The sequence below is a fragment of the Nannobrachium achirus genome (genome assembly GCF_963921795.1).
Source record: "Nannobrachium achirus genome assembly, chromosome: 22".
Classification (NCBI taxonomy): domain Eukaryota; kingdom Metazoa; phylum Chordata; class Actinopteri; order Myctophiformes; family Myctophidae; genus Nannobrachium; species Nannobrachium achirus.
This window is the reverse complement of record NC_137829.1, coordinates 35,820,421-35,842,738: the sequence shown is the minus strand read 5'-3', so window position 1 is coordinate 35,842,738 and position 22,318 is coordinate 35,820,421. Positions and strand designations below refer to the sequence as shown.

Sequence of the window (22,318 nt, the reverse complement as noted above, 5' to 3'; positions counted from 1 at the left end):
ATTCCCCACTTATGTCATGCACACGGAACTGACTATGGCTTCCATAATAGGGAGATAAGCGACCGTCAGGTCGCATACACAAACCTTATAGGCAATCAGGAGGGAATATGGGAAATGGGACAGATCCATGTTGATGACATGACTTTAGAGATATGGTGTACCGCTTTGCGTGATTTTAGGCCAAAATCTGTGTCCAAAAATGTGTTTTGCAAGAATTGGCCTGATGGTGGCGCTAGAAGAGGGCCATGTGAGAAATGAGGGGTGAAGGTTGTGAGTTGCCATCCAAGGAGTGTGTGTGCAAAGTTTGGCAAGGATAGGGGCAATGGTGCCGGAGATAAGAGTAGGGCAAAAGTGTGACGTGACAGACTGACAGACAGCCGGTGGAGCTTTTCATTGTAACTACCCTGCAATACCGTGCAAGGATAAGCATTGGACTTCCAGTCCCAACACCATGAGATCGAATCCCACTCCTGACGCAATGTTTGTTACCTTATCACTGGCGGAACAAGTCAGAACCGGGCCGGTAAGCATAAGCAAGCCACAATGATCAGGCCCCCCAACCGCCGCCGCCACCCGTAAGCGGCCGCTTAGCCAGCTTACCTGGACGCTCCGCTCCTCTACCTTATCTAAAATGCGTCGAAAATTATTTTTATTAGGATTTAGGCTCAGCTTTTGTCGCCCTCGAACGTTGCGAGGTCCCCTATAGCCGACTCAGCGCCATTCGAGTTTCGTTGGGGACAGAATCGTAAACCCTCGCTCCCCCTGTAGGCTGTGCCTGCTGTGCCAGTGCCTGGGTAGGGCTATCCGCCTGGAATGTGACGCAGTGACTAGGGGCGTCGCCAACTTACAGCAATCCGTTGGGAAAGGGACGGGTCGCGTCAGACGCACTCTCTTTCTTTGTCTTCATGTCAGTCTATCATTTTGCTGTTCCCATCCCCCCTTATGCCTTTTCTGTCTGTCTATCATGAATTGTACCCTTCACACCCTCAATTGCGTTCTGGGCTTGTCGCCAGAGACAGAATACTTACACTGAGGTCTTCATCAAACAGCAGTCACAGGTGATTCATCATACAAGTGTCAAGTGACCCGTGTGTGTGTGTGTGTGTGTGTGTGTGTGTGTGTGTGTGTGTGTGTGTGTGTGTGTGTGTGTGTGTGTGTGTGTGTGTGTGTGTGTGTGTGTGTGTGTGTGTACTGCATACTTTCAGGTACGCAGTTTCGCCCCAAAAACACTTCACATTCCCCTCTACACCACCCAAAAAATGCAATAAATTAAATACTGGAGCTCCACCCTTTGATCTCTGCTTTTGGCCCTAGTTCTTCATGTTCATATAAATGATATATATTGAGACCCTTGTTTTTGAGGAGATTTGTGGTTCAATTGAACTGGTTTGTAAAACACAGGCTAACTACCATAACAGCAGAGCACAGTTATTTGTAACCAGTGGTGGAAAAAGTACTCACATGTTTTACTTAAGTAAAAGTATCAATACTGCAATATAGAAATACTCTGTTTGGAATTTAAAATGTACTTGAGTAAAAGTACAAAAGTATTGGCATCAAAATGTATTGTATTGTATTGTAAGTACTAAAAGTAAAAGTACAAAATGTTTGAAAATAGCAGATCTACAAGCTCACAACGCGCCGCGATGCGACGCATTGTGAGCTTGTATATCGGCTATTTTCAAATAGCCAAGTCATAAAATAGGGCTAAAGTGAATTAATTAAGTTTTATAATTTAATCATTTTATATCTGTAAAGTCTAGTAACTAAAGTTTTCAAATAAATGTAGTGGAGTAAAAGTACAATATTTGGATCCAAGAGGTAGTGGAGTATTGGAAATTGGAAACACTCAAGTAAAGTACAAATAACTCAAAATCGTACTTAAGTACAGCACTTGAGTAAATGTACTTGGTTACTTTACACCACTGTTTGTAACTCTCATGAATTAACAAGGACCTCTTACTGTGAGTCAATAGTCTTCAATTTCTCTAATTCATTGTTTGAAGTGGGTGACGCACACAGAGTTTTCGGAGATTCTCCGGCAGAATTGTCCAACCTGTCTGTCTCCTGTAAGAGCGAGGTGAGACAGACGCAGAGGAGAGAATGGGGAAGCACGACGTTGAATTCTGATTCCCGTCACGTACCCTGGATTGCTGCTCTCATGGCAAGCTGTCTGTGCCTGGTGCCTGATTAAAAAGCCAACGGCTGAGATTGGCTTCCCCAGCCGCTACGTGGGTGGGAGACAGGGCACTGTGTGTGTGTGTGTGTGTGTGAACACACGGATACACAAGCACACACACAGACACACACAGGCAGGGGCGTCACAAGGGGGGGAAAAGTGGGACTGAGTTATTAGGGCCCAAGGTGGAGGGGCCCTATATTGAAAAATAGCAAATATGCAAGCTTGTAGATCTGCTATTTTTGAAAAATCGTGAAAACGTGTGCAAATCTTTGAATATATGTATTGTTTAAGCGTACTTTTGTAACTCAAATTTTGCTTCTGGGGGGTCCCTGGAACTAAATGTTTTGAGATGGGGGTCCGTGGCCAAATACATATCATTTAGGGGGTCCTTCACATGAAAATGTTTGAGCACCACTGTCATAGAAACATAGGTTTTTCAAAAAACCTTAGAATATACAAAGACTGTTCATGATTTAAAAAAAATAGCAGATCTACAAGCTCGAACCTTATAAATATACAAAGACTGTTCATGATTTAAAAAAAATAGCAGATATACAAGCTCGGAGCTATGAACTTGTATATCTGCTATTTTTCAATAGTTAAAGCACAAAATAATGCGTAATAATGCATTCCCAGTCTAAATGGGTTAAACCCCCCTCCCCCTATGAAGAACATTCATGGGGGGCCCGCAGTGAATCCTTGTACCCAGGGCCCAGAATTTGGTGCGACACCCCTACTTGTGTGTGTGAACACACAAAACACAAGCACACACACAGACACACACAGGTTTGTGCACTAACAGAAACATGCAGACATGCACACGCTGGTGCACATCAGACACAGGCCCATTGAGGTGCACCTAAGCACAGAGACACACACAAACGCATCACAAAAGCAACATAACCAATCGCCTGGAAGCACTCACGGAGGCACACACACGCACGCATGCATTCAGCCACGCACATGCACACACACACACGCACACACGCACGCGCACACACACACACACACACACACACACAGTCACACACACACACACACACACACACACACTGCGCGTTCTCTCCCTCTCCCTCTCTCTGAGTATCTTTCTCGCTCTCCTTTTTTCATCCAAGTATTTTCGATACCGATACCAATACCTCGACTTTGATACGGTTCCTGAACCTAAGATGCACAGATCACCGGATGTGTATCCGTATACATCCAAAGTGGATGATACAATGTCCCACAATGCAACAGCACATCCCAGTCATCGACCATTTCCCTTTGGGCTCGACCTACTTCCAAGAGTACGTCTCTGGACTGAATTTCCACAGACCCTTTATGATCTGGTTTAAGTTAACGGCACCAGGTATGGACACTACAGATCTCCACTGTAGGCAAAGGCTGAACGATCCTTCTGGGAGAAGCTGTGCAGACGGTGTTCTCAGCCCGCGGTTGGTGTGTCATGTGTCAGACAAGGTCCCGGGACTTCGACTCATTTTTTATCCAGCGTTCATATGAAACCGCATCAGGGCATGACATTATGTAGTGTCCATTTAATTTCGCTAGGTGGCGGTGACGCAATTCGATTCAATTCAAAGGAGCTTTATTGGCATGAGAAAACAATAATGAAAATGGTGTAAACAGAGCTATGTCACATTGTGTTGTTATGTACAGTATAGGGTATGAAGCTTTTTGGAAGAAATATCAGCATTTCTATTTTCTTTTTTGACGCACGTATAGACGGTTTTACTTCCTTGTTTACCATTCACCATGGTAACGTGGCTGCAGTAGGCTGTATGTGAGCCATGACATCACATGTGTTGGCGTTTCTTGCGTTTCCTACTGTTCACACGGTGACGCGAGGGGAGACCGTTGTCAGCTTTTCCACCCAAAATTCCGGTCTTACTTCTTTCCGTTTTCAACCCCCGAAAATGCAGTTGTCGTCTGAACGAAAGGCATATCTGACTTTTCATTTTGCGGAATTCTCGTTGCAACTTCGCTGTGTAAACGACCCCTCAGACACGTTGTAGTTGTTGGCCCCCAAAACATCTTTGTCCCGATGATAGTGGCATCGTGAATGAGGATTTTGATCTACATCCGGGTCAATGACATCCACAAAGGGTAGATTATGTCAGAAACGAATTTCCCCCCTGAGTTTTTGCAGTAAACAAGCCACATTCAAACGAGCCTAGCAATGGAATGGATTATCCAAGAGCAAATCAACAGCTATCTCGCTGAGCATAAACTGCTGTTTGGATTCCAATCTGGCTTCAGAACATCCCACTCCACTGACACATATTCTACTGCAGGGTTCCCCAATAGGCGGCCCGCGGGGGCTAGTGCGAGGCGTTGTGTGCTTGTAGATCTGCTGTTTTCACTAGTTTAAATCATTTTTAAAATGATAAATGCAAAATGAACGGTTTTGGACATAAAAGATTTTCACCCCGACAACGACGATATCTGAACTGTCGCTGGAGTAGTGGGAATGCCACCATCGTCCCCTGCAATGCTGTGGCCCTCGGCTTGGTACCCTAGACATGATTCGGCCCTTGGGGAAAACTAATTGGGGAACCCTGTCCTACTGTATCTGACCAACTACATCAAACGCAAAGTAGACTCGGGGCAAATACTGCGGTTACAGCAGTTAGCAGTTAGCACCGCTCAAAAACTGGGATTTCTTTCAGGTTTCAGGTTTAGATTGTGTGGAAACAGAATTCCCTTTCCCCACCACTCTATCTATCCTTTCTAGACTTCTTTTGTCTCCCTCTCTCGCGTCTCTCTGGCTCAGGCCAATTAAAACCCATAGTAGGTGGACTGGGGATGGATAGGCTTTCTGCTGAGTCTCTATGTGGTTTAGGTTATACTGTGCACTGTACAGTCTGTGACCTTCCCATCAATAATGGGTCTCTCTCTGACCTTGGGATGTTTTGTGTTTCTCTTTCTCTTTCTCTTTCTCTTTCTCATTGTCTTTCTCTTTCTCTCTCTCCCTCCCTCCATCCCTCCATCCCTTCCTTCCTTCCTTCCTTCCTTCCTTCCTTCCTTCCTTCCTTCCTATGTTTCTTTCTTTCTTTCTCCAGCTACATATACAATGTTTTTTTTGTCAAGCATTTATTCCTGCAAAAACAGTAAATGCTCTAAAACCGATCCTGTATACCAACATGTACAGTATCAGAATCCCTAAACCCAATGTCTTGTTACAATATTCTCTGTGATGTTCCTTGGATGTATTATTGCATGATTTAGCAAGAAAAGAGCAGTGTTCCTTTTTGTCCTGTGTATTGTAGTGCAAGGATTTACAAATCACTTTTAAACAAGGCAGATACCGTGAGGGTATAGTGTTCAGTAACTTCCATGCATTTACACAGCAACTTCCATATAACATCTTAGCTATTCTAAAATTCACAGCCTCATGGCTTATTGCTTTATTAACTTAACTGTATACTTTATTTTTTCCTCTCCTCTCTCTCTCTCTCTCTCTCTCTCTCTCTCTCTCTGTCTCTCTCTGTCTCTCTGTCTCTCTCTGTCTCTCTCTCTCTCTCTCTTCTTCTAGGATGACTTTCTGTTCAGTGTGTCCATACTGAGTGGCATCATATGTATTGTGTTGGCCATTGTAAAGTTTATGCTGGGACGAGTGCTGACCAGCCGGGCACTCATTACTGATGGTAAGACACACGCACGCACGCACGCACGCACGCACGCACGCACGCACGCACGCACGCACACACGCACGCACACACACACAGACATTTTGCTTGACTCCATTTCTTTTCAATATTTTCACCTCCCTCACAATGACACCTCCTTATCCCAACACAACTACCGGTGTGTGTGTGTGTGTGTGTGTGTGTGTGTGTGTGTGTGTGTGTGTGTGTGTGTGTGTGTGTGTGTGTGTGCGTGCGTGCGTGCGTGCGTGCGTGCGTGGCTGCGTGGCTGCGTGCGTGGCTGCGCACGTAGACGTGCAGCTGCACTTCGCGCCCTAAACATACCTTCAGGTCTTCAGACACACACTGCACCAATCCAATAAACCTGAGCTAGCGCTTCTTCATCGGATTGATTTCCCTCAGGACTGTACACTGGCTGTGGGCCAGACAATAAGACCCTCTTATTGCGTGCTTTCATAACACAAGATTCAAAATAAAGCTTTATGAAAAGTAAGGTGACCATAGGCCTAAAATCCTAGGTGTGTAACTTATAGAAATATATCATACTCATTTTGTAGCCCTGTTATTCAAACTATTCTCCACACACACACACACACACACACACACACACACACACACACACACACACACACGCACACGCCCACGCACGCCCACGCACACACACGCACACACACGCACACACACACCCACCTGTGTTATGATGTATTTGTACATTCTCCTGTGTTGCAGCGTTTAACTCCCTGGTTGGTGGCACTATGGGCTTCTCCATCCTGATCAGCGCGGAGGTCTTCAAGCACCACCCTAACGTCTGGTACCTGGACGGAACCTTCGGAGTTCTCATTGGACTCATCATCCTGGGCTATGGTGTCAAGTAAGACGCACACATTCACATGCACACCTACTGTATAGGAATGCCAAAACGCTCGCTCCAAGACACATGCAAAGCAGACGCCCCGGGCAGTGTTGATTCCGTCGATTAAACCTATGGCGAAAGATTTTCGCAGAAAACAAAATAAAAACTAAGCCATGACAACTAAAACTAAGGCTACATTATATGTATCTTAGGGCTGCAACTAGGGCTGGGCGATTTATCAAATTTTAATCGAAATCAGATTTTTTCGTCTGGAAGAAAAAAGAAAATCGTCAAATCGATTTTCACTTTAATTAGGGTAATTCTGGTATGGATCTCGCTCATTAGAGCACTGCAAGAAGCAAAAAGTCCACATCAGCCCGGTCCTCCTAAAGCACGACAAGGTTTTGTAATATATAAAGCCAGAGTCCAACATGAAATCAATGTAACTCTGACGTTGTCACTTTATTAATCCCCAAATTGATCTCTCTTTGTCTACGGTTTGGATTTTATTCCCAATAGAAAAGAAATATCACATTTTTTTACATTTTTGAAACAATGTATTCTTTCTGAAATCGATTTTTCTGGGAAATAAATCAGGGTTTAATTTTTAGTCTGCAGAGAAGGACTATTTTAAACAAGAACGCGATCTGAAGATGGATTCCGAGATAAAGCCATTTTCCTGCAGATCATTCCATTGCTTCCAACGGTGGATTACACTTCCTGATTCTCTTTTCTCCCGATGGATTATGGGGATTTGAGTTTTTTGCTCTAGTGCTGGATGCTACAGACCGCACGCTACATTTTACAAAAGGAAAGACTATATCCCGACTTAAAGCATTCAACGGTCGGATTAGAAATCTCGACTTTGGTCGGGATATACCCGTAGGCACTCTGTGTGTTAATCGAATAATCGAGAAGCATGGTTCAACATGATTTTTTTTTTTATAATTTACTAAAATCAATTACCTATTTCTTTTTACATTTTGAAAGAATAAAAGCAATTTTAATAGATTGTATTCTTTATTGTTATTTTTTTTTATACAAAAATATTGATTATTTCTGATGATTGATTAAATTGATTAGTTAGATTAACATCTGCACCCCTCACCACAGATCGGCTATTTTCACAATGGAATAGATAGAGTCAAAGTAAATGTAATGCCAACTCCAAACAATTCCAAGTGCTTGTGCATGGTGGAGGGTCCCAGGTTAAAATATGATTATTTTGGGGGTCGCGGCCTGAAAAGGTTGAGAAGTAACCACTGGTTTATTCCACCATTTCTTCTTCTTGTGTCCCCCTAGACTTCTGATGGACATGGTGCCCCGCGTGAGACAAACCAGGAACTACGAACGCTTTGAGTGAAGAGACCTTGGAACACGTGTATGATGACAAGGGGAATGAAGATACATACACACACACACACACACACACACACACACACACACACACACGCGCGCGCACACACGCACACACACACACACGCACACACACACACACACACACACACACACACACCCCTGACATCCTGCCCTACGTGTTCTTGTTCTTGTCTTACATACAGTATGTACACATTTCAAATCCATCCAGGCATTATGAATTCACAAGCACATCCTCACACACACACACAGACACATGTGTAATAATATTCTGTATATATTGTACATAGTACAATACAGTACATACGTGTGCACGCGTACACACACACGCACACACGCACGCACGCACGCACGCACGCACGCACGCACGCACGCACGCACGCACGCACACACGCACGCACACACACACACACACACACACACACACACACAGGAGCAGGCACCCACACAGGAGCAGGCACCCACTCAGCGCAGACACATTCAGACAATCATGCGCACACGAATATCAAAACGAAAAGACCTCATCTCGTTGTCTCGTACGTATGTCAAGAATAGCCCGAAAACATCAGTAGTCAAGCTTTTTGCCGGTTCTTCGTCCACCCTTGTCAGCTGTCCCTTGAACGCGCCTCGTCGGTCCATCACGCCACCAAACACACGTAATTGCAGTGGGAAAAGATGCGAGACGGACATACCGCAGTGAAGAGCAAAGACGACAAGGTGTTCGCAGAGTGACCGCTGACCTGCGTCCACCATGAGGAGCTTAGCCAAAGACACAGTGCCGACACTGCTGGCATGGAAGAGACTCCTACTAGACTCTTAATGCATCTGCACCAAGCTGCAGTTACCTTGCATCCTCCTCCTAAGAAAAAGGTACAGAGATTTGCCAAAATATGTGTGTGTGTTTGTGTGTGTTTGTGTGTGTGCGCACAGTAGGGATGGGATGATAGGCAATATTATCGTTTATCGTGATAAAAAACACTCAAGATAATCGTATCGTGGAGATTTAATTTATTGTGATATCGTCCTCTGTCATGCACTGGGATCAATTCACCTTTTATTTGCCCAAGCTGTATACGATACCCTTAAACCCTCTATCATTGGTAAAAGGTACTTATAATATACGTACTCGATAGTCTTTTTTTTCACTCTCTAACAAATGTCTTTGCCAAAAAATAGCCGATCTACAAGCTCACGTTGTGACACGTTGTGAGCTTGTAGATCTGCAAATCTTTGGGCAAATGTTCCGCAGGATTATCGTGATATCGTAAATCGCGATTTCTTTTGTCACAATAATCGCGATATGACATTTTCATATCGTCCCATCCCTAGCGCACAGTAAACTCCTCAGTGCTCATTCATCCATTTGTAACTCTGAGATTGTACAAATAATGGTAGATCGTGGATTCATTTGTACAGTCTACAGTTTAATTGGCATTCAGGATTTTACTATTTAAGCGATCACAGCCTAATCAAATTGGCTAGGTTTTTACACAGCACAACACCTCTTTTTCTACAAGTTACTTTCTGGCCTTTTACTCTCTCTTAAGTCCTATTAAACACTTGTAACGCCTTTAAAACATTTCAACTCTCGGCGCAGTGGATAATAGGTGATCATGCTCAGCCCGTTGAAAACAATTCAGAACATATGTTGCATTCAGGAAGAAACGGCTACAGTGGACTAGTATACTGCTCTGTGCGAGGTCCTATACCCACAGACTGGAGAGAGAGAGAGAGAGAGAGAGAGAGAGAGAGAGAGAGAGAGAGAGAGAATAACATAGTTCTCCTGAGTCAGCACAACACAGCTTGCAGTGCACATGGTGAAGAGACCTTGAGTTGACTGCATGGGACATTAACAGAGAGAGACACACAACACAGTATACGCCTCAGTGTTAACTAAACTCTGAGTGTGTACAATTTAGTTCCATTTGTACCCGCTCAGAGTTACAAATGGATGAATTACTGGGTTTTACTGTGTAGAAGATCATTCATTTCCTTTTCAGGAGCTAAAGACCTGCGCACACACAGAGGAAGTCATTTGACTTGTTTATACTGAATTGCATAATAAGCACATGTTAATGACATGGTCCAAGCAACCTTACCTGTAGTTTCTTACTGAATGAGTGTGATGGATAATGGTAAGACGTGGAATCTGTGTTTGACTTAATCTGACTTTATATGTCAGTTTACCAGTGCCATATTGTACATTTGTAGATTTTGTTGACATGTTTGTTTTGTTTTGTGTGCTTTTGTTTACAGTCAGACCGTTCTCAATTATTTATTGTAATCGATTCAGGTCATTAGAGCACCTGCTTAAACAATAAATAGCAGACAGTGGGTCAGGCTATACCAATCAATCGTTGAACGGCAATTAAAAATCCGTAAAAAAAATCCTCCAGGTGCAGTATGTTTAAAAGAATAGCCTTACTTTTGGTCAAATTATATTATGTTCACGTCATGATTATGTTTCATGGGCTGTAAATGTTTATATGAAACCACACTGCATAGTGTAGAAGAGTATTTCTCGTAAACATTGACGTGCAATTCATTTTAATTGTGTTTTTTGTTCCTTTGTTGTGCACTCAATGGGAACTTTGTGATTGTCTCCATTGGTCTTTTTTGCATACTTGACTTGACACTGCACAAACTGAAAGTTGGGCTGGAGTTGGATAAACTGAGTAGAGATATACATTAAGCACAATGACAAAGACAAGTCAGTCGTATTATATCACATATCATCACAGCTCAATGAGACCATTCATGACTTGCTTTTCCTCCGCATCAAGCCATTATTTATGTTTCATAGGTGTATCGAAGGTCATGTAAATACCATCCACATAAAGTGTATATATGTTTATTACACTGTTTGGGTACAGTAGTAGCAACGTCAGACTCATACTGTAGGTAGTCATAGTCTGTAAGTATTAGGCCTTTTGAAGTCAAGAATTTGTAGTTCAATTAAAGTACAGGATGGTCAGTGTTACATAGATTTAAAAAAAAAAAAGACATTACTCTATAGCTTATAGACGTTTTACAGATAACTATAGACTACTGTATAGCTGAAATGAAAAGAGAAGTCTCACAAGTCTTTACACTGTAAGTTGTACATATCTTGAGAGTGGATGTAGGCATTTATTTCACCCTGCTGTCCAAAACGTATTAAACAGATCGTTCAATGAAATGTAAAAGAGTTATATTTTTCTCAATGGCCATGGAGGTTATTGCTATTGTTGCAGGAGGGGATTTGTGTGGGATGGAGGGGGGCAGGTTTGCACCCCTTTGTTAGCAGAAATGACGAACGTCCCACTTGAGTGAAACCATAAACCAGTGTGGTACACTGAGATTATGCAGATTCTCCTCCCAAACAAACATGTCACTAATTAGTTCCCCATCTCTGGTTGGAAGTGAACTGGCATCATGTCTTCTAGTTTTTACGAATTCTTTAGCTATATCTGCAAACACTTCTCAATTAGTTCCAACCCAAATCCTCAGGGAAAACAGGAGGGAGCCAATCAAAATTCCCTGGGATGGCCTCTGCAAAAAACTGGAAAGATAATTGCCCAATATCAGCTTGTGAGATGTAGCTCTACTCCCTCAACTCCCTGGAGGAAGGCACTCTATAGTTGTTCTAGCAAGACCTGTTGCAGTTACAGGTTAAAGTCCTTCTCTCAACTCCAACTGACTAACTTAAGAAGATAGTCCGGTGCAATGGGGTCTGTTGAAGGGACCGGCTCATAGCCTTTGTCACCGAGCTTCCATCCGTAGTCCAGTACATCCAGCGATGGACTTCGCAGCACCAGCCAATCTCTGGTCTGCAGGTAAGCCCGGAGAGAGTGCTGTGCTGCAACTCCTGTTGTCGGGGGCAGGTTGAGTTTTTCTGGTTTGACACTCCTCCCAGTAGTGAACCGCCTGTTGAAGATATCAAATCTCAAGTCCCCCAAGTCTTCATGTGGTTTCCCACCGTACATGAACTTGAATAGTTCACAGCCGGCTTTGACTATGTCATCTTTCTTTGCTCGGATATCCAGAAAAATGTCCATAGCCCTCTCCACTTTATCAGTCTCGCAGAGCTTGGTTAGCAAAATAGATTTTTCAAACCCAGAAATTGCTGACACTGTATCACAGCCAGAGAAGCTGTGCAGGAAGAGCAGATACTTCCGGATTCTATCTGGGAGGGCATTCCGGATCTTTCCGACATTGTACGAATTGTCTTTGGTTGTGAGGAAGATCGATTGGTCTGCAACATGATGGATCAGCAAAACCATGACGTCAGTGTCGTTAGTCCTCACGTCAACAGCTGACTCCCTTGCCTCATCCAGAGCTGCCTGGACAATAGAGGTGTCTGCATCATTGGGGCATTGCAGTACACTGATGTCATTTCTGCCAAATGTCTCGGCAAGTAACAGAATGAGCTGAGTCTTGTTGCTCTTGTTGTTGAGGAACGTTTCTCTTGTAACAATGCATTTTATGTCTGGACAAATCAGAATGTCGCAGCAGAATGAATGTGAATGTTTTCGCCTCAGGTGTTCGTGGTCTTTGGTGGAGCTGCTGTATCCATCAAAGACCACAGTGATCCGGAGGTACTGACTCCCCATGGACTTAACAAACTGGAGGTAGCTCTCAGCAATTTCCTTCCAGGTTATATTTGCCTCCCAACTGACATTGTGCAGGAGCCACCCGCCATCAATCACCAGACTTGTGCAGGGGGGTTGTTCAATGGGTTTCACAAATGCATTCAGGAACCTTGCTAGGGTACGCTTGTTTGGCTTTCGCAACATCTGGTCTTTGTCAAATAGAGAAGTTGGTTTTGGCGTCAACTCAAAACGCAGGGCTTGTTTGGTCTTGTCTTCGTCCTTACTGAGGACAATGAGGCGAATGAGCTTCCGCGAGTCCAATAACCAGCCTTTTCCCTTCAACCTTGAGTCCATTTCTGAGGCTCTCTTCATCGTCTTTCTTCATCTGTTTTATTTTTACCGGTTGTAAAAAATGCTACTCAGAAGGAACTGGTTTCTAGGGTTAGGACCCGCCGCAGTGGTGTCCGGTAAGAACTTAACCGAGATGCCTTGAATCGTATGAGAGGCTCTGAAGTCTTGCTGGGAGAACTAGCTGAGTATCTTGAGATGGTTGGAGGTGATTATAAGCTTAGGTGATCCTGGCGATAAGGTCTGAGTCGAAGAATGCTTCTGGCTTCTCCGGTGTCAAAGGCTCCTATTTATAGGGCTTGTTTGTTTATGAAGGTGACATCAGCATGATGTCATCCTGATGAGGTCACTAACTAGACATTTCCATATATGGGCCGCTCCTTTGTATACGATGTGATATCAGCGTGATGGGTGACATCAGCATGATGTCATCCTGATGAGGTCACTAACTAGACATTTCCATATATGGGCCGCTCCTTTGTGTACGATGTGATATCACCCTGATGAAGTCAGCAGCTAGATATTTCCATATATGGAGATATCGAATGTGAGGTGAGGTGAGATACGTCAGTCATTTCCATATATGGAGATTCAACTTCAAGGTGCAATCATGTCAACTGTTAACTGCCGGTATGACGTGAGAGCAATTGAGAGCCTTCGCAACAGCCGCCCCAGATTTCCCGTGGAAATCGATAAAATATTAAGAAGGCTCGAACTGGTCCTCTTGGTGCTCCTTTACTAGTCCCGTCTCTGCTGTATATGTTGTGGTGGTCTGCCGCGGCCTGTCTGATCTTCGATCGATAGGAATGATGGGTGATGGCCCCAGATAGATCTGACTCATGCTCCAGTGCATGTTAGGATGGTGCTGGTGTTCCTTGGGTTGAGACAAGGGACGGTTCGCCTGGTGGTTGTCTTCTTGATGATAAGTGGTCCTCTGCCTATCATGCTCTGATCTTGCTGGGGATCGGGACCGCCCCCTGGATCTCGATGACTGATCATCTTCTAGGACAGTCGGTAGGATAGTGATGCCCTGATGGGTTTGGATGAGCTGAGGTCACAGTCTCATGACGCCGCCCCGTTGATAGGTAGTAGTCCTGATGGCCCTGTATGCTCTGACCTCCAGGGCCCTTGGGCTCCGGGAATAAGTGAACTGATGTCCCGCATCTTCGGTACCTGGGTGTCTGGATTGTGGATGCCCCTGACCTCCAGAGCCCTCGGGCTCCGGAGGCAAACGATGAACCTTAAGTCCCACACCTTCGGGACCTGGGTCAGTAAGAGTCGAGAGTTGCTTGTGTCTTCGAAGGGTAATGCCACTCTTTATATAGTGCTCATTTGTTTACTTTATGACATCAGAACCTGTGATAAAACACATTTGACGTCTCACAACTAAGTCTTGGCCAATTCTTGACCTTTCCATTTTGAGCGGTTGTAAACCGCTCCATAGAGTGGCTGTGCGTGTGTCTGTAGCCACTTTTTCCTCAGCGTTTTACCATAGCAATGTGTGTGTGTGTAGCCTGTACTTGTCATGTGAAGCTCAACCAATCCTAGACTTGTAGCCTGTACATCCTAGACTTATATCCTAGTCTGAAGACGTTATGCAAACACGACCACCGCTCACTTCACATTGGGTGTGATTTTTTTGCCCTGGACACCCCAACTTCAATTGGCTCCCATGATTTTTGGGTTGGAACTAATTGAGAGGTGGGTTAGGGTGGGGTTAATCAGTGATACAATATAGCTACAGTATGACTACATATACCAAAGCACTGAGTTTAACGTTCTATGACACATATTCTACAGTATATGACTACTGTATGTTGTCTTAAAATGGAAACCAGATCAGAGAAGTTCCACATTGCACTTTAATATGTGAATTATGACCATTGGGACAAATATCCAGTCTTTTATTTATGTGCCTGTATGTTTTCATGCTGATCAGGCTCCAGAAGTATCCAAGCTATGTATGACAGGCAATTATCATCAAATCATACATTTAACTAATGACCATTCTTTCTCAAGCACATGGAACTAATAACACCTAGCCAACAAACACATTGTAAAGTAAATCTGATCCAAAGTGTTAATTATCGCCACAATTTGAAAGGGAATGAATCACTGGAGATATCAAGATGCCGGCCAAATACCACTGTATAGGCTCTTGGCCCAAATGCTTGGATCCAAGTCATGCCTATAGTAGGTATGTCATGTGACGTGGAAATGAAGCCAAAATCTTTTTTCTTTCTTTAAAGAGGTGGTGCCATGATTCCCCCCCCCCTATAAAACATGATTATCAGGTATTATGATTATACTAGGAGGAAGATTTTTTCCAAAAAAGTATACAGAAAGAGTTAGAATTGGGTTTTTATGTGGACACACCCCCAGTTCATTAAGTATGCATGGATGGCATGGTGGGTGGTGACCCAGCTGATATAGCCACACCCCACAGTGTTGGGTGAATGGTAAATAGGGGAGGAGTTGATTCTGTGATGTCATCTTATCTGTGTTTTTTAACTGACACTTTTCAAACAAATACTAAGAGAATAAATCATTAAAAAAAACACATAAGGGGGTCTAATGAAGTACTTTCAACCTCCTAGACACATGAAAAACAGAAAAAGTACAAAACTATGGCACCACCTCTTTAAATAAATAAATAAAAAATACATTATGGGCGGCTTGCACCAACACGGTTTAAGCCTTAAACTGGTTTAAATCAAGGTTTATCTTTTAATCAGCTTGCACCAAACCCTAAACCTAGTTTTCATTAATCAGGTTTAGTTTTAAACATCCTTTTAATCTTGGTTTGAATTTTCACTGTAAACCTGGATTAATGTTAATCCTGTTGCACCACTACTTTAAACTTTGATTTAAACATCAGTAAGGGATTCATTTTAAACCTGCTGTAGAGGTGGTTTAAATGCAAACATGCCATTGACATGAATGGGGGTCCCCCTCCTGTGAGGGAAGCCTCACAGCAGGCTTGCAACTGCAAGCTGCGGACAGCGTTTCACAGCTGAAAACAAACATCTCATCATATTGTTGTCTTCCATCCTTGTAGTACTGTAGGCCTACATCGGCTATTTTAAATTAGCGAACATTTAAAAATGTACAGGGACATAATACAGCGCTCAGTTCACACGGGTGTGCTTTTTTGATACACTCGGACTGAAAAACCTGCAAAAAAGACATACTCTCCCTATCCATATCAGTCTGTGGCATCTTGTAGATTCCCACTCCACTGTACCTGTTCATAGGCACATATTCAATTCATCAGCTGCTTAAATACCTGGCTGAAAATCCTGAGAAAATGACTACATCCACTCTACAGTACAGTATATCATTATGACTAGCTTTGAGGTGTCACTGTAAATGTGTAAAAGTGAGAGTTTATTAGTCTTGCCTTTAGTTCCATTATGGTGAATATTAATTAGCTATAAATTGAAGGTGTGAATCTCACACTGTTTCAACTCACCAACAGCACACTGATTTGTATAATGTTCCCTCTTTGATGCATAGAAGACAATCGTTTAAGTCTAGACTATTACAGTTCAAGCAAATGTAGTTTACATGCAAACAAAACACACACAAAGCACAGAACTAGCACAATGAATCATTGTTACTGTAAAAGCACCGTCCTCCTATAGAATTTTAAGTGCAACTTTGGCCATTTTAACCTGAATCTTATCATCCTATTGTGAGGAAGTATATTCCATGCTGTCATCTCATCTCATCGCCTCATTAAGTTTTCAGATGGAGATATTTAAATTTTTTAAATGAAACCTTATAACTTTATTTGAAAACATGTGTAATATGTCTTGGTTAGAGTTGAGGGCATTTCAGATACAGGTCATTAACAAATAAATAAAAGGTCAAATGTTTATTCTCTCAGGCTTTACTGAGCCTTTATTGATAGTGACAATGCAGATAGACAATAGATAAGCTACAGGGAGGGAGTAGGGGACTGACATGCAGCAAATGGTCTGCCCAGCCCGAGAACCGTATTAGAGCCTCTGTGGTACGCACACACCTTAGTCACTCAGCTATCAGGCACCCCAAAAACTCGCTTTCCGAAGCACTCGCCAAACAAATCCATGACATAAAATATTATGTAGCCTATTTTTAAGTTAAAAATGGTAGAACTGTAGCATGCCCTGTAGTTACCCCAAACTATTTGCGCGTCTATGACAACAGTTGATACTTTTGTTGTAAACACCAATCCATCGATGCGTGGATCATTTGTCTGGACAAAATAAACTAGAATCACTGACACAGAGTTTGGTGACAAGTGACTTACCGTCAACACTGTCCGTTGCTCTGAGCCCCAGACTGCCACATGTCGGCTCAGATGCCACCACACACTGATATCCTCAGTGTTACTTTACTCTGAGAGTCAAATTAACATCATTTTCCCCATTTCACTCTCATCAGACCCGGCTTCGCATAGCAGCGAAAACAACTTCCCAGCAGCGAGATGAACTGGAGCACATTATTGTTCACCTCTGTGGGCAATAATGTGCTCATATTTTAATTATAAGCGTATGCATGAATGGGTGGATGGATGGATGGATGGATGGATGGATGAATGAATGAATGAATGAATGAATGAATGAATGATTGAGTTATTATGGCTCCAGAATGGACATGAAGCAAGTCGCTAATTTTGTTGAGTTATGTAAATTACAGCAATACTACTCATTTCCCTGTCGCTAGGCTTTGCATGGCCAAAATAATAACGCCGGCCCTCATAGCTTCAGCAGTTGCATAGGCAATAGACCTTCGCAAACACACACATGCACACACATACATGAATACACAAATAGCACACAGAAAGATATAGTATCTCAGTTTCTACCAAATCTTTATGATCATGTAATATGATTGTTTGTCTGTTTGTAAATATATCAATGGTATATGGTATAACAGATGCTGTACACATGGTTTATTTATGTAAAACGACAATGTGGATCCTCTTTGTCACAGGAGCAGAAGTTTTATTGGTAAATAAAGTTGTATCCTGCTTATTCATCAACAATATTCAGAATGACTGTCTTGATTATTTGTGGGAACTGTTTGAGCGGGTTTTAACTGGTAGGGGAAAGGAGTCATTTGAACAAAATGTTATCATGTGTCTCTTGGGTCTCAGCCTTGGTAACCTATACTGTATCATGAACGCAGCATCCAATCATACCAAAATTGGAATTGGCTCTTTGCACAGCAGCCATATTTGAAAGAAATTGGGCCTCTTCCTTTCTTCCTTCACACGTTTTTTTGATTGATTATTTTATTAGAAATGGAGAACAGTAGTATAGTCAATGCAATTGAAATGTAGTACAGTACAAGTACAGTTAAACACCCTGCCTAAAAGGAACATCTCAAATAAGACCTTTTACGGTCTTTTTTATGTTGAAAGCCCTAGGTATTTAATTCATGGACATAGTAAATAGCAAGCAAAGAAAACAGTCAATAATATCGCAGTTATAAAAACACTATGTACCGGATCCGGGAAACAAGGGGGGTGGGGGTAAGGTAGGGGGGGGGGGGGTGCTCACTTCTCGCCTGTCTATGGGAGAACTACCTCCTTCTCTGGCCTCCTGAAAGGTGAGTTTTCAGGGCAGTTTTAAATATATAAAAAACACAACACTAGTGGAACAGAGCCTCACAGGAGGGGAGGAGTCAAAAGGCCCAATTGAAATACTTATTTCATTACAAAATTCTAAAATCTAGTGGGTGTGACTAACTTCAGCTGGGTCACCACCCACCTGACAAACAGGCATACTTAACTCATTTGCCGCGATCCCCGACGAAACCGAAGATTTCCCGCTGTACCGCCCTGCCATGCCCGAGGAGCCCGAAGATTTAATTTGCTTTAATCATTATAAAACAAATAAAAGTATGATCGCTGTGTATCGGCGATTCGGTCTCTATTGGCCCCTCCGAGACTGCATCCGGCCGATTGCAGTTTTCCGTATCCGGTCCGAGGTTAGACCATGGCTCCTGTCCCATAGGTCTGCACGTAAACAAGGAAGCTGCCTGCACGGCCATGGAAGCATGTAAATTCTATCGGATTTTGTTTTTTGGAATCTCTGACCCAGTCTTTACACGCCTGGATTATGATCCCCGCACATATCTGGCCGTTTCCAATGTTTTCTTATAAACAGTGGCGGATGCAGCCTGGCAACGGATATGTCTACTTCAATGGATTTTTTTTTCGAAAGCTATTTTCGAGTCTCCACGTCTGCTACAGGAGTCCCGCACAGATCGTGTGCCGCGTTAAAAGGTAAGGACAATTTGGCAGGATATTAGTTCAGCCTATGTTTAAAATAGCAGCAAATGAGTTAATGAGCAGGTGGGTGTGGCCACATAAAAACATAATTTTAACACTTTCCTGTACACTTTTTTGAAAAGAATCTTCCTCCAAGTTTAATCATAATACCTGATGATTATGTTGTAGGGAGGAAAATAACAGCACCCCATCTTTAAGTATAAAACCACCAAAAAATGTAACACTCCTTCCTTTTGATTGTTTATAATGATGGTGATTTAGGAACTGAAGCTCATTCTACGGTTTCATTCAGGTGTCACAAGTTATAATTGTATTTGAAATCCGTCATGACACACTAAGAGAAAGCATAATGTAGAAACTAGCAGCAGCTTGCTTTCTTTCAAAATCTGTAAGTGGTGTGGGAAATACACTGTTATTCTCAGTTGTACTAAGACAGTGAACATAGATAACATGAAGAGCTGCGCTCTACTGCCCTCCAAAGGCTAAGAATAGTAACTGCATGAGAATTCAATTGGATAAATTACTTCAGGTTCATCTGACTAAATAGGATCTATTCTATAGGCAGTAATAAACTTTATAAGCACTTGTTGAAACAAAGTTAGAAAGTGCTTTAACAAATCAAATCAAAGAATAGAATAAAAACAGGTCAATGTGTGTAAATGTGTGGTTTGAAATATAAATGTATAGCCAATAGGCCTAAAGCACATCTTTCATCTTATCCGACCCTGAAGTGACTTTTAAGTTGTGTGTGAACAGACATGTACAGGGGCGTCACAAGGGGGGGGAAAGTGGGACTGAGTTACAGGGCCCAAGGTGGAGGGGCCTTTATTATTTATACAAGCTCGCAGTGAGCTTGTATATCTGCTATTTTTCAATAGTTAAAGCACAAAATAATTCCGTCCCAGTCTAAATGGGTTAAACCCCCTCCCCCTATGAAGAACATTTATGGGGGGCCCGCAGTGAATCCTTGTACCCAGGGCCAAGAATTTGGTGCGACACCCGTGCTCATGTCACAGATAACAACTTTCTCGTAATTTCATTTAGACAGCTCAGGATTAACCATTTACCATTTATTATAGCATCGATATTGCATTTACCGTTTGGCGGTGTGGCTCTGTGATATTACAGCTTACCTGCGCAAGCATGACACAGAATCTGGGATCACAAACCCCCAGAGCAAAGCATAATAATACAGTTATTACATGCACATTGAACCTTCAGTTGCATGATTTAAGATATCTCTTAATTATCATAAATCACTCAATAGAAACAATCCACAAAATCATACATTAACATGTAACTACATAACATGCCTGTTGTGGGAGAGGTGGTTTTGAGAAATCATAAATACATAGCTTTGGTCTAGAATTGAAACATTCTGTGACTAGTCATTTACAGACCATGAACAATGATGTGAACTTTTGCACATACGTACATGGGTCTTCAACCATGTATGACCATTGATACTGATGATGTCAGTATCATGATCAGTATCATGGTCAGTACTCTAATTGGTCAGTATCATGGTCAGTAGTCAACATGTCAATGTCATGGTCAGTGCCATGGTCAGTATCGTGGTTAGTCATGGTCCGTGTCACGTCAGTATCATGTCAGCATCATGGTTAGTCATGGTCAGTCAGTATCATGGTTAGTCATGGTCAGTATCGTGTCAGTATCATGGTCAGTAGTACCAATTAAGGTCAATATCATGGTCCATATCATGTCAGTATTGTGGTCAGCATCATGTCAGTATTGTGGTCAGTATGATAGAGAGTATGTATGTACCTGTATGTATGTACCTGCATGTACTGTAGGCATGTATACAAACATTGTTTTGTTTAAAGATACATATTTTTGAAGCGGTGAAAGCCGCTTCCAATGAGTGGCTTTGTGTGTCCCACGCCCATATATGGTCATTTCAGTCCAGAATGAACAGGTTTTATCTGTCCTGTATGTCCAGAATATGTGTGTAGTGTCCCTCCCGGTCTGATGATTGGATACTTTGAGGATTGGTCAAGCTTCACATGATAATTCGGCCCTCAGGTTTTATCTGTCCTGTACATGCAATAGTTCTCACCTACTGCATCCACAACTAATGCTACTATGAAAACCTTATTCAAATAACAATTCAGAATAGAGGTTTTATCTGTCTATCTATACATAGAAAGTATAGATCTAGAACACAGATTTCATAGCTCTAGAACACATAGAATAGAAATTCACCGCTTCACTTCGAACCGAGGTTTGATTTTTGAAGCGGTGAAAACCGCTTCCAATGAGTGGCTTTGTGTGTCCCACGCCCATATATGGTCATTTCAGTCCAGAATGAACATGTTTTTTCAAAAACAAAATGTGTGTTTAATGTCCATATATGGTCATCTCAGTCTAGAATGAACAGGTTTTTTCAAAAACACAATGTATGTCAACTCATGTCCATATATGGTCACTCCAGTCCAGAATGAACAGGCTTTTTCTGTCCCGTACGTCCAGAATATCAGTCCAGAATGAATAGGCTTTTTCAAAAAGCAAAATGTGTGTCCCATGTCCATATATGGCCATTTCAGTTCAGAATGAACAGGTTTTATCTGTCCCGTCCGTCCGTCCGTCCGTCCGTCCGTCCGTCCGTCCGTCCGTCCGTACGTACGTACGTACGTACGTATGTGTGTAGTGTCCGTCCCGGTCTGATGATTGGATACTTTGAGGATTGGTCAAGCTTCACATGACAATTCGGCCCTCCAGATAAAATCATTAATTCATTCAGAATATAAAGAATGTATAGATCACAGAGTTCATAACTCTAGAACACATAGAATAAAAGTTCACCGCTTCACTTCGAACCGAGGTTAGATTTTTTATATATTGTTTTATGTTTAATTATTTTAATAATAATAGTTTGAATGTTGATACAGATCTTCTGAACAGTTAACAGGTCAGAAAGATATCAGAAAAGTACTGACAGCACTATCATAGAGGCCAGTCTATGGCATCAGTATGTCGGTAATATGATGTCAGCGCTGTGTAGGCCTGTCTATATGATGTCATCTATGACATCAGTAC

General features: G+C 42.5%; 1 protein-coding gene across 1 annotated transcript in view; it reads left to right on the top strand.

Moving 5' to 3' along the window:
• Positions 1–8,045, top strand: part of LOC308308262 (transmembrane protein 163a) — a gene marked incomplete at both ends in the record, with an annotated part of 106,782 nt that extends 98,737 nt beyond the window's left edge. Inside the window, 3 exons of the mRNA XM_080753642.1 lie at positions 5,718–5,829; positions 6,559–6,700; positions 7,985–8,045. Coding sequence (XP_080609768.1) covers positions 5,718–5,829; positions 6,559–6,700; positions 7,985–8,045 — 315 coding nt within the window. The remainder of the gene's footprint in view (positions 1–5,717; positions 5,830–6,558; positions 6,701–7,984) is intronic.
• Between the last annotated feature and the right edge of the window lie 14,273 nt (positions 8,046–22,318).